Here is a 17,629-nt window from a genome sequence, read left to right as displayed (position 1 = left end):
CTCTATATAACCTCGATCAAGCTGTCAGTACTACCTAAGGGCAGATATATTATAGAGTAAACACAGCGATATGCTTATTGAAGCAAGCCAATTGCATATCAATACGACCAAGGGATCCATGCTCAAGTGTACGACGGTAAAATTCTACTGCTTCCGGGTAGGATTTGGGATTTGTTAGAATGTTGGAATTGAACCGTTTGTAATCAAAAGGATATATACATAGTTCCCAGTTACCCCTGAAAAGTGCATCATCGCTGACGATTTGCTGAAATTAGTTTCTGCTCCCTCCTGGACTTGCCGAGAAGCTTACACTTCTCCACTCTTCTGGTCATCTGTTTCTGAGACAATCCACTGATCAGCCGCCTTGGGATAGCAAATTCCATCGCATGAGCAGCATTGGAGTCGTCGCTGATCCTTAATGTGTGCCTGATCAACACACCTACGGGTATCTAGCCCACTCACCGACGAAATCCTTTGTCTGCAGTTGGATCCAATCAGAGTAACCCGATGGCACCACGCAGAACAAAGGTTAACGAAGGGTTGGAGTTTTTGAGTAACAGTGGTGATCCCTTTACATGTGATACCCCCATATAATACCACAGAAACAATATTGGATCAGAAAAGTCTCAACTTGATCGTTGTGTTGGCTCTAGCGCTGCTAATGCGTCGAGCGATATCCCGTTCAGTGTCACCGGCGCAGAAATCACACTTTCTAAATATAAGCTTGATCAAAGCCTTCGATGTTCTGTTCATTAATGCAGATAGGGAAAGTACGATGACCAGTCAGACTGCGAACCTTGGTTTTGTTAGTATTCACCTTCAGTCCGAGTTTACTTGCCCCTCTTTCCAAATCAGACCAAAGTCTATGATCCCTGGGAGAACAAGCAGATGCCATTAGCGTTGTCAAGGTTTTTAACGGAAGGTATCATGGCAAATTGAAGATCTCTGCATGCTCTGGACAAAGCAGCATGAAGGACGTCACCGATAACAAGAAGAAATAATGTCGTTTACAATATGTAAACCTGGAAATCTGAATCTCAAATTCCCCTGAGATTTAGCCTTGATGCAACAGGTGACATTCTGCTTCTCCGTAGAGCACGCCAGATATACTCCAAGTTGACGCTGTCGAAAGCCGTCTCGAAATCGACGAAGAGCAGATGAAGCGAAAATCTAAATTCCGCGCACTATTGAAACATAATACGCAGGTTGTATATGTGGCCAATGAAGAAGATTCCGGAGCCTGCACTCTGTCGGTCAAGCTTTCAGGATATTCCTTGATGCGTTCCAGTATTATACCCACTATTGTTTTTATGGAAGAAGGAGCCACGCCGTTATCCTTCCAGTTGCCGCACGCAAAACCGGTTCCCTTCTTTGGAATTTTAACCCTCATCCACTTCTTCCACTCTCTGGGATAGACTTCGAATTTAATGGCTTTTCCTACGAGTGGAAGTAACAGATCTTCTGTGCATACTGTGGACCCCCGATACCGTGGTCGTTAGCCCTTAACTAAAGGTCGTAGCCAAAGGTCATAGGCCTGAGGTCAGTCCCCAACAAAGTTTCCAAATTTCCAGTCTGCTGGCCCACAAATTTCTATTCCTTTTAGTCACCTTTGATCACAAGCAGGAAATACTTTGAGTCCATTTTTAAACCAACAACTCACGGGACTAAACCTTTTCTGTTATCCCGGAAAATATTAATTTAATCTTATTCACTTTTCAGAAACTATTTTCCCGCCAGTATTTGGTCATCGACTTCAAGCGCAAGTTGCAAAACGTGGTGAACGTGTCATCATGGATGTAGAAGTCACAGGAACACCAGATCCAACGATAACCTGGTATAAGGATAACAAACCTCTGAAGGAAGTAATGAGATCCCCGTATAAACTTAAAGATGAAGGAAACAGCCACACGCTCGTAATCGAAAAAGGTTCTCATCCCTAAAAATTTCTTAAAAAAAACATTTATAAGCTTGTATAATTCGCTTTCAGTTCAAACAGCTGATTCTGGAAAGTACATGGTGAAGGCGACCAATGCAGGGGGTGAAGCTCAAAGTATTGCTGACTTTGCTGTTCTTGAGCCAACCCCAGAAAGAATGGTTGAAGTTGTTAAAACAGTTGTCTATGATGACATGAAGGATTTCAAACAAGAGGTAAGCGTAGAATTATTGTAAAATAAAATTAATCTCAAAATAAGTCTAATTTTAAATTTTATTTAAAAAAAATATGTAAATATTTTCATAAATGTAGACATCAAAACCCGAGTCTAGTTCTTTTCACACGAAAAGTGTTGAAACATCAACAAAGAGTGACTCGCATGGATCTAGTGAATCAACGATTATAACAGAACATCGTTGCACAACTGAGGCCACAATGCGAATGGAGCACAAACCTTCATTCTTAGATCTCCCAGTACTATCAAAACCGGTCCCGAAACCTCCAACTAGCGACCATGAGTCCAAATCGGTCTCAGTCAACACAGATATAGTGCAGTCAAAGTTTGGCACAACGCAAACTATGCCTCAACCACCACCAAAGTCAACAGATGAAAGTAGTTCTATCGAAACTTCATCAATAACGAAAAAATCAGCTTTTGAATACTTCAAAAGTATACAAAGTGAACCAGTTCCGGTAACTGAAGAGAAGTACACAAGGTTTGAAGACATTAAAAAACCATCTTCGTTACCTCCTGCACATCCTATCAAACCGACTCCTCCACCAGAAAGACCACCTACCATGAAGGAGAATTTGCCGAAATTTGATCTAACTCCAGGAGCTCCACCGGAATATGGATTCATTCCAAAACCTGAAACTGTCAAGACTATAGATCATTTGACAGATAGGATCAAGAAGTTGGAAGAATCTCAGAAGACCAATATAGATGTTCCTAGTGGTGGAATCAAAACTCTTCCTGAAATTAACAGGCGTGAAGAGCATACAATGTACTCGAAGGAATCCACTTATGAGTTTAGTTCAGCCCCAATTTATCGCCCTCAAGCGGCTCTCCCTACTCCCACAATATCAGGTGATCGTTCACCATCACCAAAACCATCTGCTGAAGGTGTTGCTATGGAAAAGTTGTGGGCATCACCGAAACCATTTGAAAATGAGAAAATCCATTTGGAACGAGATCAGGATTCACAAGGACGAAAGCAGTTCTCTTGTACTGAGTCTGATAACGAGTATCAACATACTGAGGAGAGTATGCGAAGCAGCTCGATCAAAGAAACAAAACAAATATTCGAGGAAAAAATTAAGCAAGCATCCAAAGAGGAAGAACTTAAAGCTCCGGCTTTAGTTAAACAATACTGTCCACCCCCACCAGAGCCACCAAAACCTATACCAGAAACATTGTTGGACATTAAATTGGAGCCTGGTCCACCACCAGAAATATGTTACGCACCAAAACCAGTGCTAGAACGCAAGCAATCTCTTGTTGAAACCATCGAACAAAAACTAGAAAAGGATCTTGAAAAGGAGCCGGCCAAAGTTCTACCTCATTCGGTACGCATTATACCTCCCCCCAAACGTGAAGTTCCCCCGCCATTACCCCCCAAAGATTTCGATAGTCCCATCCCGACAACCACAGAAAAACGTTTCGAGGAAGTCAAATTCCAATCTGAAGTTCATCGTGTATCTAAACCTCCCCCACCCACAGTCCCTCCCAAATTAGCTAAAGGTGAATATTATGAAAGCGATTACGAAAGCGACAAATGGAAGTTTAGTGAAAGCGAATCAGATGAGCCCGCCTACCGTTCAGTTAAACCTCCACAATTCACATCACATCCCCCATCAGCAGTAAGTCATGTACCAAAACCATTTGTATCTGGAATTCAACCACAACCAGTTGCTTGTGAGATTCCCAAGCCCAAGCCGATAAGTGGTTATATTGCCGACACAGAGGAGTCTGCATATCGCAAATCTGAATATCATCAGTCATCATCCGTACAAACTAGCAAAAAAATGTATGAATCATATCAGCAACAATCGGAACCCTTGCCTGCAAAATTCTATAGACATCATCAAATTCGAAGCTCCTATCCTGATGAACCAGTCCAAATGTTTCCGAAGGTTCGATTGTGTTTGTGTTGTTTGTGACCTGCTCAAAGTTTTTGCTGCACATCTTTACCATATGGATTTACCGCAAAGCTTTTATCTTATGTTTTCTTGTAGTCTAACAAATGTCTGCATGATTTTGTAGCACCAGAGTTGGTAAAACCAGATTGCATATCTGGATTGACAAGATTTATTTTTGAACTCGATTCAGTTTTTCCACATTCGAGTTAGAACCATATTTTTTGTGATTCAAAAATAGTTTTCTGACAAAATAAAGACCATATGTGAGCTGCCAAATCTTTTTGTTACTAACTATTGCTGCCAGGAAGCTTACAATTAATAATCGAAGTGGTTTCAAAAGCCGTATTTTCACAAGGAAGTCAAAATTCCCCCCTCCTCTTAAAATGCGAATTTTCCTTTTCGGCCATCTTGATAAAATCGTGCTTGAAATCACAATTAAAAATATATAAAATAGGAAAACCTTTGTCTGCGGTGGATTTTAATTAAAATAAAATATTATTTGACTTCGTTGCATCTAAACTGAATTATCTATTTCCAGGATTATTCCGCATCATCGTTCACCAGAAACATATCAATGACAACGAAAAATTTGAAAGAAGTAAAAGAAGAAGAACCCCAACTAGAACCGTTCCCATTCAAGCCAGACCCTCCACGACCGAGACCTGCCAAAGTACCACCACCACCTAGTCCGTCCAAATTCATTAAAGGGGAATTTCGTGAAAGCGACTACGGTAGCGACTATGAAGAAAAGATTCCACCCATTTGGAAACCATACGATTCAGATTCATCGGAACCGAAAGGGTATCGGCCCATTCGTCCTCTACTAACACCAACTGGTAGACGATCTGCCCAGTCAGCTAGCGGTGAATCACCAATCCCGCCAACACAATTCGATAATCCTCCCAAATTTGACGGACCCCCACGTCCAAAGTTTGAGCCAATTAAGAATGAACAGCCAGTCACCAGTCAACCCCAGTCACAAGTTTATAAACCAAAACCAGTTCAAGCGAGGTTCGTTCCAACTCAACAGCAGCCAACACCGCAACAACGTCCTAATTATACCACACAATACTATACCGCCATAGCTGGTACTCCACTTCACAATGCCTCGATGGCCACAGAAACTAGAAAAACTGTGCAAATGAGAGAATCTAATGAAACGTGCAATCGTGTAGTGAACATGTCACAAACCCATCGTGTTATCCATTTCGACAACAAGAAATCTAGTCAAGAACCTCCATTGGAACCCTTCCCATACACGGCGAGTCCAACATTTACTTCACCAAGACCGCGAGTACAACTGCCAACACCTACCAAATTCGTTCCCGGTGAATTTCGTGATAGCGACTTTGAAAATGAAGTCGATAACGTCCGCATTCGTCCCGTTTGGACACCAAATCCCTCCGACTCAGAGGAACCCCAGTATCGTCGAGTGAATCCACCTCGTCCATCACGATCGTCTAGTCTGCCAAGAACCTATGGGCGTGTCCTAACTCCAATGGAATTCGATACATATCCTCCTGAAATGCCAGGCAAAAGCCCAACTGAATCGGCTCAGTCCTACTATACCAATCAGTCCTTCAAGTCGAATACTATGCAAAATTACTCCACACAAAGGACATACGAAACACGAACAACTCGGGACGATATGAATCTCAAAGTAGGCTCGCCCCCCAAATACAACTATACAAGTCAAGTGAATCATCAAATGAAGGATTTCGGATCGACACTTCGATCTAAATCCAACAAATTCGTGGAGAGTATTTCCAATGACCTCAAGAGCACTCATTCAGTTCGACCAGGATTCAAGCGTGCCCCAAGTGAAGGTGACAATAAGCCACAGGCATATCGCGAGGAAAGTCGTGTGTCACAATACGGTAAGTACCAAACATTTTTTATACCATTTAATTGTGACAGGTTTTTTGAGTGAGCCTGGTCAGAGGATCGGTAAAGATAAATCCATTGACATCAAAAACTTTTGGGACTGTTTACAGTATTAAAAACCAACTGACCCAAACAGATACAATTGACGAATTGAAAGAATATCTGGAACGTAATCTGTAGGAACATATCTTTCCAAAAGGCACTGGTGATTCTCTTCTGTGAGATCTATTCTACCAGAAAGAGAAAGAAAAGAAGACAAGAAGAAACAGTTATTTCCCCCTTTTTAAGTTACAATAAAAAAGATCTTCCATTTAAGATGAAAACGCATTGTCAAACCCACCCTAATCTTTTTAACTAACTCAAAGGAAGTGTCCACTTTAAAAAACTACAGCCACTATTACTCAGGAGCTCCAAGCTTTCATCAACTCATACCTACGTTGTGCCATCGGAGTACTCTGACTTTAAACAATGACAACTGAAAAACTTCGTCACCTACGGGCCAGATGCCCTTGGATTTCTTGATCAGAAGGTGAAAGTGGCAGTGGATAGGTCACATATTGAGGAAAGGCAAAAAAATCCATTGCAAATTGTGCCACTATCAAGGAATGTAAAACTGGAGGAAGAGCGCAAGCTACTCGGAAAATCATGAGGGAGTTGAAACACATCGCTAGGAACTGTCAATGATGGCGCATAGATACGACGGATACGCTAGGCGTCACATACAGATTTTTCTTTTTTTTTGGTGGTATGGAACGGGGTTAAACTCCCGCAATGATATGCCGTCGGACTACCAACTGAAACCGTTTGTCATATAACTTCAGGCTAGCCCGCGAGCTCTCCCGCCTTTCAGGGCCATCAAATCAGGGAATTACTTTCACCAGCGGAAGACAGGACGGAAACTTTTATTTCAAGAAACACCCTGCCGTCCGATTCGTCCACTGGCCGAGCTCTACCTTCTTTGCAACGAAAACAACCTGCACGTAATGCGCAACACGGCTCCACCTGTCGGCGCTTCTCAGCATCGCCTAGACAATGTTATCTGCATAGAAATCAACCCTCCGCCATGTCTACAACTAATCCCATCCCATTTTCCACAAGAAAGTCTTTTGGACGTCGTCCATAACCCCATTGCAAAACACACAATCAGGACATCTTGCCTTTCCTATCTTGTGCAGATAAGACTGAAGAGTTCCATGCCCACTTAGGAGCTGGTCATGGAAATAGTCAGTCTCACCATGCTTTCGATTCAGCCACGCACCTAAGCCGCTAATGAGTCGTAGAGTCCATTTAGTCTCATTTTGCCAAGAGAGTTGCCACTCATCTAGTGTATGTTGCCTTTCATCACGAGCAACCACCTCCCTTATACTTCTATATGGCTTTATATTCCTTAACAAGAAGGATCACTCCTTTTGTCATAATCACAGCTGGTTCAGAGACTGTGCGATACGCAGACACCACCCTCAAAGCTTCCCCTCTCTGTACTTTCACAAGACACTTACGATATACTTTCTTGCCAAGAGCGTCAGCATATACCTCTGCGTCATAGAGCAGAAGAGATTCATCAAGAGACGTCGTCTGCTAAGCGTAGACCCGCAAATATTTGCATTAGCCGACTTGAGGTACTCCAGCTGCTTTAATTTCCACGAAAAATCTCATCCTCGAGCACGATCCAAGCCCCAATGGCTAGATCTTGCAAGATGGTGGGACAATACAGAGACGCACTAAACAGTTTTGGTGGTAACTTCTGTCACCCTCCTCTGAGTTCTCGGTCATAGGAATATAGAGGGTGAGCGGGCTGAAAGACTGACCAGACGCGCCTCCGCTCTTGACAGTTCCTCGAGGGGCGCAAAAGGCGTAAGGGATACAATCAATTCGCACGACTTAACAAACGTTGACTTCAGATGGCGAAGGTTCACCACCCATGGCCCTCCTACAGCAAAACTCAATCGCGCAAATGTGCACTCTATTACAGCACTTTACGCGGGACACTGTCCTATATAGAACCATGTCACCAAACTCGACGTACCCTGCATTACTCACCGTCTAAGTTGCAAGGAGGGCAGCAAGCATTTCCTTTACGATGGCCCAACACTAGCTAGAGTCAACCTGCGGACACTAGGTAAACATTTCTTTGGGGATGTTGTAGAGTGGGACTGCTATCCTTCGGAAACACTACGTGTGGGCCTCGAAGCTGTCCGTCGGCAAGATTCTACTCCTCCTTTCCCACAGCAGTTATGGTCTTAGGAGTTTGCGGTGTCAAAAGGGTGTGTTTCAGCGCTAATTGGACTTCTCGGAGCAACCACTGATACCCCCCCCCCTTCTCCCCTTCCTGTATGCTTGGCACTCGGTTAGTTCAGAACACCTGCTCTGCGGGTGTCGACTAAATATAAGTAAAAGTTTGTGTAAGTGAAAATTGGACACTCAACATGGAACCCCCCCCCCCCCACACTAAAATCACCCTCAACGCCCCTTACCCCGTGGAGCCGAAAGAAGGAAATAAAACACGGGCGGGGCTAACTTACCCTAGCTTGGCCATCTTTCTTCTATACGCGTCACTTGTAACGCCTTTCCCTAGTCTCCTCCCCTCTTCGCAATTTAAGCTATGATATATGAATCTGATTATCGAGTTGATCACACTCTAATCTCCCTGGCATGCAAGCGTTTTTCACACCTCATGTTCGGGTATCAACGCTTTATTAGAAGTTCGCTCTGGGTTTCTCTTATCATCCATGGTTCGGACAACTAAAAAATGGGTGCTCTTAGCCCTCAGAGGCTCCATCGTACTTTAGACAATCGGCTGAATTTCTCAAATTAAACCTATGGAAATACTGTGGATGCGAAGCCTATCTAACACCTCTGCCGCAACTAAAGAGTACGGCACCCGAGTTGTACAGCGCAACTCCACGCTCGAGCTCCGAGGAGCTCTGCCCGCGATGTAGGCATAACCACAACCACCATGAAACTCCCACTAGGGGGCCAACCGCAAATAACCGGGCCGGGAGCATATCCTCCAGGAATTCTCCTGGAGCATGTGCTCTCAGAGGGCCATCCCGGTTCCCATGGTACCAGATAACCTCCGGTGAGGTTTCGTGGCAGAGCCACTTCAGATGAGTCCCTTGCAGACTCGGGTCTGATCGCCCTCCTCGAGTACGTGGGAACTGGATGAGATTATAATTAATCTCCCTCACTACTCGTTGATGGTGGACATCACCCTTTATGCCCATCAATCACTTCTTGAGCATTCCTAACGCGCGCCGAGGTAATGATGCTGCATCATCTGAGAAGGTTTTGAAAGCAACTGTCTTTCTCCAAACCGCACTCAATATTTGCGCATTGCATGTTATCTGAAGTGGCTTTACCCAAATTGAGGCTACGTAGAACAGGATCGTGCTCACCACCCTAGGAGCAAGTACTGTGAAAATATACCGGGGCCCTCCGATCTTTGCCATCATCCTTGCCAGGTCCATACTCGCTGTGTCCCTAGCAAACTGGTCGTGTTGTTTAAAATTAAACTTCGTGTCTATGATCACTCTCAAGTATTTGATAGCCAGCTTGGATCCGTGCTATAAGGTTGGCGTAGCTTACCACCATGGCCTCCCCCAGAAGTGGAAAATTAAATACATCATTGCATGTGATATTCCACAGGAATGGTTCCAGTGTGGAACACTGTGAGACGCCTGCAGGGACAGTCTATTCCTGGGGTCCGTCATGACTATCACACCAGATGCTCTTTATTGTTACATCGTTATCGACAATAGCAGTAGGATAGCTGCGAATATCAATCATCGTCAGGGATTCCCCAATTAGACTTAGACTGATTGACGGGCCATAGTTGAGGGGGTAAAGCGTTAGCCTCTTGATATCCTTCCCCCGTGTTCAAATCCTGATCGTCATGGATGTACTCTATGAAGCGCAGTCTCATTGAAAAATAATAATAACATAACATAGACTTTGTGGATGGCCTATACTCCACAAAAGAGTGAACAGGGAACTAAAAAAAACCCGATTTGGCGGAATAGACTAACCAATTTGATGGCTTCAATGGTTGATCCGGAACAATACTGATCTGACAGCTCTCACGAACTGAGAGCAATCTGCTGTATAGGTAAATTGGACGTATTTGTCGCCTACACGTTTGCCAGCCTTAAGCAACTTTTGCCGCTTCCTTGCTGCGGGAAATATTCTTTCGGACATGCACAGTTCGCACAACCGCACAGAGAACATATTCGGTCTAGATTTCACGGTGAGCTTAAGGGCCGTCTTGAGTACTTCGTCCACTTTCCTTGGCGTATTTGCGTGTTGCTTGTTCTACTGCAGACTTTCGGCAGCGCGTCTGTAGCTACTGCAGGAATTGCAGTCACATTTATAAATCTCTGAAAGGTCGTTTTCTTACTGAGGCAATAGCCCATTGGTGATTTCCAACAAGAGAGTAGGGCATGTAATCAGTGGAGATGACTGACTCCTGAATCATCCTACCAAAATTTTATAGGCACTCACTCACGAGTTTACGACCGCGTCCAAGCAAAGCTCTTTAAAGTACTCCCTCTTGTTCCGGATTGGAGCTTGGGTTTTTTTGCTGGCTTCCTTGCATGCTCTTTTTGCACCTAATCGGTCCTACTTACCGCAATCTTATCCATTCGCCTAACTATTATAGATAGCAAGCTGGTCAGCTCAATATTCCACCAGTAGTTGCAAAAATATGCATTTGCTAGACATGAACACGTTACATGCTTTGGCGATGCATTGTATCATATGGAGAACTCTTTCGGTGAAAACACCTGCCCTACCTTGGTCTAGTCACAATTTTATGATGGTTTGTTCGTTGAATGCTTTTTAAGGCCAGCCTGACGCTCTTCTTAAGTTTGGATATCATGACGCCTTGCTAACGCTGCAGGTATGGTCCTCGAAAAACGTGCCAGGACATATCTTGTGTCAATACAGGGCTGACAAAGGTCAGGTCTACAATCGAGCCAGACCCCCCTTTCAGTTAAGTATGCCCTTACCTTCACTAGCCCGGAATATTTCCAACTTCGCAACCGCCTCTAATAGACTTTGGCCCTTTGCGTTAATATCCGGCCAGTTATAAAAATCGTTGAAAATCAACTTTAAACTTCGTATCCTTGCATCGAGAACAAAGTTGTCTAGCATATCTTAAAATTCAAACATTGTGCGACCTTCAGAAAAGCCACTAGCCGGCCCACTCTTGATATGTTGTGTAGCTTGGAAACGGCATGCTCACGACTCATCATTTAAATCTGTGACCCATACACCAACGTCGCGGTTTCTGTTGGGTTCATTTACCTCATAGGTGGTCTGCATAATTAAATCTTCCGTCGTATACAATACCTATAGAGATACTTTATTGTTTTGTATGCGCAATCTCGATTAAAGCAATAGAAAATGCATATTATTCTATTTAAGGAATAAGTAATACTTCCTAATGTCAGTGCCATTGTGATATCACATTACAAAATATCACCGATCATATCATAATGCTTTCGATACATCGCACCGTCTTTAATACAGAAGTATATTTCGCAAATTCAGTTATCACAAGAATTATCATTCCTTTTATGGAGATCTCTTGCTTCCTTTCCCTCTCCATCTCTTACTTATGCAAGAAAAAAATAAAGTTCGTTCCTTCATTACTTACTTGATGTTACCGTACATTTTACGCTACGAATGTGATAAACCCAGGCAAATATCACCCGAGTGATAAGTAAGGCTGCCGAGTGTAATATGTGATGTCTGTGATATAAGATCACATGTACAGTTACGGTAGTGCATAATTAAAACTTATTATTTAGGAATTTATTATATGTAAATCAGAATGCGTAAATTTTATTCAAAACTGTAGTTTCAGATGGGTAGTTCAGATTAAATTTAATAATCGGCATTGTTCATATTCATATCCCCAAACGTTCCAGATTCTTTCAAACATATTAATATCTTTTTATAAAAATATGTTTTCAAGGCACTAAACACATCGATCCCGACACTGGGTTGGTCTATTTCAAATATGACTTTGGCTATGAATTTGGCATAATCTTTCCTGGTGAAGGCAAAAAGATAATTGGTGGTTCACAAAGTAAATCATTAAACGAATCCTTCGGTTCTAAGGCCGCAGCGATACGTAATCTCAAAGGTGACATAGTAATACCTGTTCAACATGAGCGCACCTCATCATCGCGTAGTGTCAGTCGTCAAAATGGATTCACATCGGAGGGTGAATTCTCCGAACCTGAATATGATGGGCATGCAAAGAAACGCTTCAGTTTGCCCCTCGATATCAATGTTGACCGTTTACATGCATCTGACGCGAATAACTTGATTTCACGAAAACCAGGTATTTGTGGTGTAGCAATCAATGTAGTTTGTTTTGATGGATAATTGTCGTTGAACTAAAATTAGTTTGGTGTATAAATTTGCTAAAGCTGTTTCAAGTTAGCTGAAGATTCAATTAAGCGATTTACTAGATATCTGTTTTGGCGCATTTTTATTTTAATGCCTAATATTTACTTTGTGGCAGCTCTAAATGCTAAAGCGGTTTGTTATTGGTTCGAAGTCATCAAATACGTTTTGGAAAAAATTTACAGTCTTAATCCTAATCTCACCCAAAAGCAGTATTAAAATATCTATTAGATACTTTTTTCAAGTCGATATTTCTCTCTGCATGCATTTCAAAAGTGATAAATCAGCTAAGGAAATGCATCCTGCAGAGCTGCTTGCTTCCATGTACAACCTTTACATAAGAATGCGTTAAATTCTAAGCCAGAAAAGTCGAGTGATTTGATTTTGAATGTTGATGTTTTCCTAATGATTTTGATTGCAATTGTTGTTGTTGTTTTTTTTGTATCAGGATAATCCTATTCTTTAGCTCAAAGGCACTAATCATATTAATATAGCCTCACAAAATTAGGCTCTGAAAAAATGTAAGCTTGATTTTTAAACTGAAATTTTTTCCAGATCTTCACACCTTCAGATATTTTATTATCATAGCCTTAAAAATGCAAATTTAAATACGGTTAACGAAAACTATTTTGGAAATCCAACTTCGTCAAAATATATCTTCCAAAGTTCCAGCTAGGAACGGGAGAAGACCCTGTAGTGCGTAGGTCAGTCTACACCATATGTATGTTCAATAAAACGCGTATTTTCGAAGTCGATAATAACCATCATCATCAGCGGCCAACAACCGGTATCTGGTATAGTCCTACTTGGTAAAGAAATCCAGATACCTCGGTTTTGCACCGACGTCTATCATTTCGATATCTCCAATAGTTTTCTGCACGTCCTCGCCTACATCATCACTCCATCTAAGACAGGGCCGCTACTATAGATATTGCCCCCCCTTATAGACTTTCCAGGCTGGATCATAGTCACTCATCCAGAATAAGAAACAAGCCCACTGCAACCTATTGAACCTGATTTTATCCATAATCAGGCAGTCGTAGTATACCTCATAATATTCGACGTTATATAGGCTATATTCGCGGCTATATTCGCTCGTTAACACTGCAAACAAGCTTTCATCCATTAGGAAATATATTTATGGACACCTGGCCTTACGTGCACTTCAGGATGTGATACTCGATCGAAAATATCAAATATTCCCCGTGGCAACTACTTCAGCATTTATGGTCATATTGTCCGCGCTGGTGTATTGCAGTACAAACGTTTGCTCATATCACTCACCTCACCTTTATAATTTTAACACTGAAGTCACTTATAAAGTTCGTTGTTATTGTCCTGTGCTTCGGTGGTCTGATTACAGTCCACCGTCATTAGCAGATAATGTGTCTGCTACCAAGTTTTTAACACCGGCCATATGTACCGACTCTGTGGAAAACTGCGAAATATATTGTAGTCGCCTGCACTGTCTCAGTGGTGCTTTTCATGTCGAAAAACGAGCGGAAGTGGTTTATGATTAGCATAGATAACAGGTATCACGTTGCTGAGTACCATCTATAAGATATTCTCCGCTATCTTGCTAGGCCGGATAGCCCTTTACGCCCGCAATATCATCGGCCCATACCAAAGAGGCTTCACTCCAGGCAAATCAGCAACAAATGAGGTTTTTGCTCTGCGGTAAGCGATGGAAAAACTGTTGGAATAGAGCCATCAGTTGCATCATCTTTTCGTCGACTTTGAAGCCGCCTATGACAGCATAGCCAGGGTAAAACACTATACGGCATGAGAGAATTCGGTATCCCGACGAAATTAATAAGGCTGACCCTGACCAATGTGCGAGGTCAGATAAAAGCACTCTCGAGACCATTCAATATCAACAACGTTCAATGACAAGGGAATGCCCTATCATGCGTCGTCTTTAACCTGGCCCAGGGAAACTGATCCAGTGAGGGACACTATCCTCGTCAAGTTCACCCAACTACTGGCTTACACTAACGATATTGACATTATGGGAAAACGAATGAGCAGGTGCCCCGAGATTTTGGGTTCTACATTAGTGGTGGCAATATCAGCACTAGGGCCAAAGCTCTAACAAGACTGTGATCTTACCAGGCCTTATGTATTCCTTGGAGTCCTGCGTTCTTAGCAAAAAAATTACGAACTCTTGGCCGCGTTCGAGAGAAAAATTCTCCGAAGAATTTTTGACCCCCTCCATGAGGATGGACGATTCCGCAGCCTCCATAGTGATGACATCTATGAGCGATACTACGACCATCTGGTTGTGGATAAAATGCGGCTCAACAGGTTGCGATGGGGGTTACCTTATCCGTATGGGTGAGGATTATCCAGCCGGGAAAGTCTATAAGGGTAATATCTATGGCAGAAAAAGGAGACATAGGAGACCCTGCCTGAAATGGAGTGGTGGCGTAAGTCAGGACGCCAGACAGCTTTTAGGGATATCGAATTGGTAGATCTCGGCGCAAAACCCAGATGTCTGGAGTTCCTTACTGATGCAGACCTAGACCGGATACCGGATAGTACTTCATGAGCTCTCGGTGAAAATTAGAAAGTCGATGTCTGGAAAAAAATACGCCTTAGGTGCATTCATGGACATCAAAATTGACTTGAACTGTTCCTCATTCGCGAATATTCGTTATGCGTAAGACAGCATGGAATCGATGTGCTATTAATCAGTTGGATCCTTCATACAATGGAGCGAAGAAAAATCCACGTACTGGTCGACCAGAGGCCTGTTGAGGTACGATCTCTTAGGGACTGCTCACAAGGAGGAGTCCTCCCACCTTTGTTATAGTACCTAGTAATGAACACCTTACTATGGCTCCAGGAGGACAGAAAGCTCCTCGTGCAATCATTTGAGGCTGAAACAATTACTGGCATGTCTATGGACACAGTATCTAGCCGGCGGGGTGCAACTCTATGTGAAATTTACCGCTGTAGCCTCCACAACGATGACCGCTAGAAAGGCTGGACTAGTTTTGTTGGCTAGGAACATCAGATGAGGCAGCTACACGCTACCCACCTTAGCAAGGGCGGACATCCAACTGGTACAAGCAGTCAAGTATTCAGGAATACATCTTGATTTTAAGCCACCGTGGAATATATCCAGGAAGCACCCTATGTAAATGAGAGTCATCCAGCTGCATTAAAATCACTGCCAAGCCGTCCCGGACCTACTAGCACAGAAAGTGTATAAAGATAAAACCGTTATTGCTGTTGTCTGCGAACAATACAAAAGCCTCCATCAAGGCGTTTGGGAAACAGACATAAGTGGTAAAGCTGTCGTGTGGCTTGCGATAATCGAAACTTATTGCAAGCAATGAAGCACCGAAGCACGATTTTGTAAGGGTTAAGGTCGATGACCTCTACATTTACAGCTGTTCTGCCGCCCTAAGTATGACAATACAATTGCAATATGCTAGATAGACTGGTATGAGATGCCCAAAGTCGGAACCCCAGCATTATTGCTGGCGATTTCAATGTTTGAACAATGAAATGGGAAAAAGCCTGAAAACAAATGAAAGGGGAACAATCCTGCTCGAGGTTTTCTCCTATCTAAACGTCAGCCTGGCTAACATCGGAAGCGCAAACACTTTTAGGCGTGGAGAGCTAGGATCCGTTGTAGATCTTACTTTCGTCAGTGATTCGCTGGCCAAGCGTCTACGCTGGCATGTTAGCGAAGAACACGCATAGCGACCACCAGACGAAATGTATTCCTATTGATAAGGGACCCAGAACAATAAATCCTCACCTGAAGAAAGCAGAAACAGGTTGGTCATCACGAGCACTTGATGAGGATGCATTTCTGGAGGTATTGCAGTGGAACACCGAGTTTACTGGAACGGCCAGTCTCACTGGTAAATTATTAATTTTGTCCATTTGGTTGAACACTTGGTCCACTCGAAATTTCAGGCCTTGTGCCTTTATTTTCTCTAAGCTACGTGTTTGAAGAGTTTTGCACGTCACTTCCTCACTAAAATAAAATCTCGGCACTACATTTGTCGACCAGTCCACCAGATACATATATATATTGAAAAAGATGTACTCGTCGGTAATATTTGTATTTAAGGGGGTTAAATACTGTAGAGGCCGAAGAATGGAGCGAATTTTATGATTTTTTTAAGAAAACAACACTAAACGACTAATCTATATCCAGAAAATAGGCGTTTATTACAGAAGTAGTGGGGAGTACTAGTAAATTTCACGAGATTTCATGAGATGTTTTTTTTGTCATGGCTACGTGGTCGGATCCATAACTGTAAAAATTTCAAAGACACAGCATTGAAACAAAAAGAAATCGATTGGGTATGTTAACTTGGACACTACGTAGGATTCTTTTTTTAAATGGCGTGTTTTTAAATAGAACCAAATTTAAAAAAAAACAAAAAAATCGTTCGAAAATTATTACTAAAAATCCTACATGATTGTTAAGTTATTCTGAAAATATAGTAAAAATTTCAAGTTAATCGAACTAAAAATATTCGAGATATCAGTCCAGCCAACTCGAAATTTTTGTTGTTTTTTAGAAAAAAAAAACACTTTTAACTTTTCAGATACCGAAAAAATATCGATAGATTCCTCTTACATTGAATTCGCAATGGCTGCGCTATATAACTCGCATTTAGATTATCGGTCCCCATCCTTACTTAAAATCAACATGCAGCAAGAATCTCTCCGCCTTGCTTATTATTTCGGATCGATCGCCCAATTCGAACTCTTACAGATTTCTCTCGTGCATGAAACTTTGCTACGTTATTTTAAGATATTCAAATACACTTTAAACAATAAAAAAAAATTTTCGATATCCCTAAATTTTTAGAGTAGTCTTCCCCCTTAATAATTATACCAATAGCATAAGTGAGAAGTAAAAACGCATCGTTAAGGCAGTCGCTGGTACCTTTGGTTAGTTATCTTCGTTTTCATACCTAGGTTGACATTTGCCACTGTCATCGTCCCCATAATCCACGAATTGCAATTGTAATCTGTTAGCTTATACCGACAGCATCTGCCTGAAATGGTAGAGGCGAATAAGCCGAATCGTGCCTTTTCAATAGGACCTAGGGTATGATTAGGGCATGGCGACACAATAATTCGGAATATTTAATATCTAAATTGCTACATATTTCATATTTTTCACTGCAATTGGGTCATAAAGACGACGTAAAACGACTGTAAACGATAGCTAAGAACTGTTTACTCAATGAAATGATATCAATACCAATCATAAGGTCATCTTTTTTATTC

The 17,629-nt window shown here is 42.3% G+C and overlaps 1 protein-coding gene across 1 annotated transcript in view; it reads left to right on the top strand.

Moving 5' to 3' along the window:
- LOC119647649 (titin-like) overlaps nt 1-17,629 on the top strand; it is a 448,809-nt gene that overhangs the window by 199,761 nt on the left and 231,419 nt on the right. The window contains 5 exon segments of the mRNA XM_038048710.1: nt 1,720-1,926; nt 1,988-2,148; nt 2,246-4,066; nt 4,611-5,949; nt 11,931-12,302. Of these exon segments, the coding sequence (XP_037904638.1) occupies nt 1,720-1,926; nt 1,988-2,148; nt 2,246-4,066; nt 4,611-5,949; nt 11,931-12,302 (3,900 nt within the window).

Source organism: Hermetia illucens, chromosome 2 (genome assembly GCF_905115235.1).
Source record: "Hermetia illucens chromosome 2, iHerIll2.2.curated.20191125, whole genome shotgun sequence".
Taxonomy (NCBI): domain Eukaryota; kingdom Metazoa; phylum Arthropoda; class Insecta; order Diptera; family Stratiomyidae; genus Hermetia; species Hermetia illucens.
Note: the sequence above shows the minus strand (reverse complement) of the source record. Positions and strands in the feature narration are given on the sequence as shown.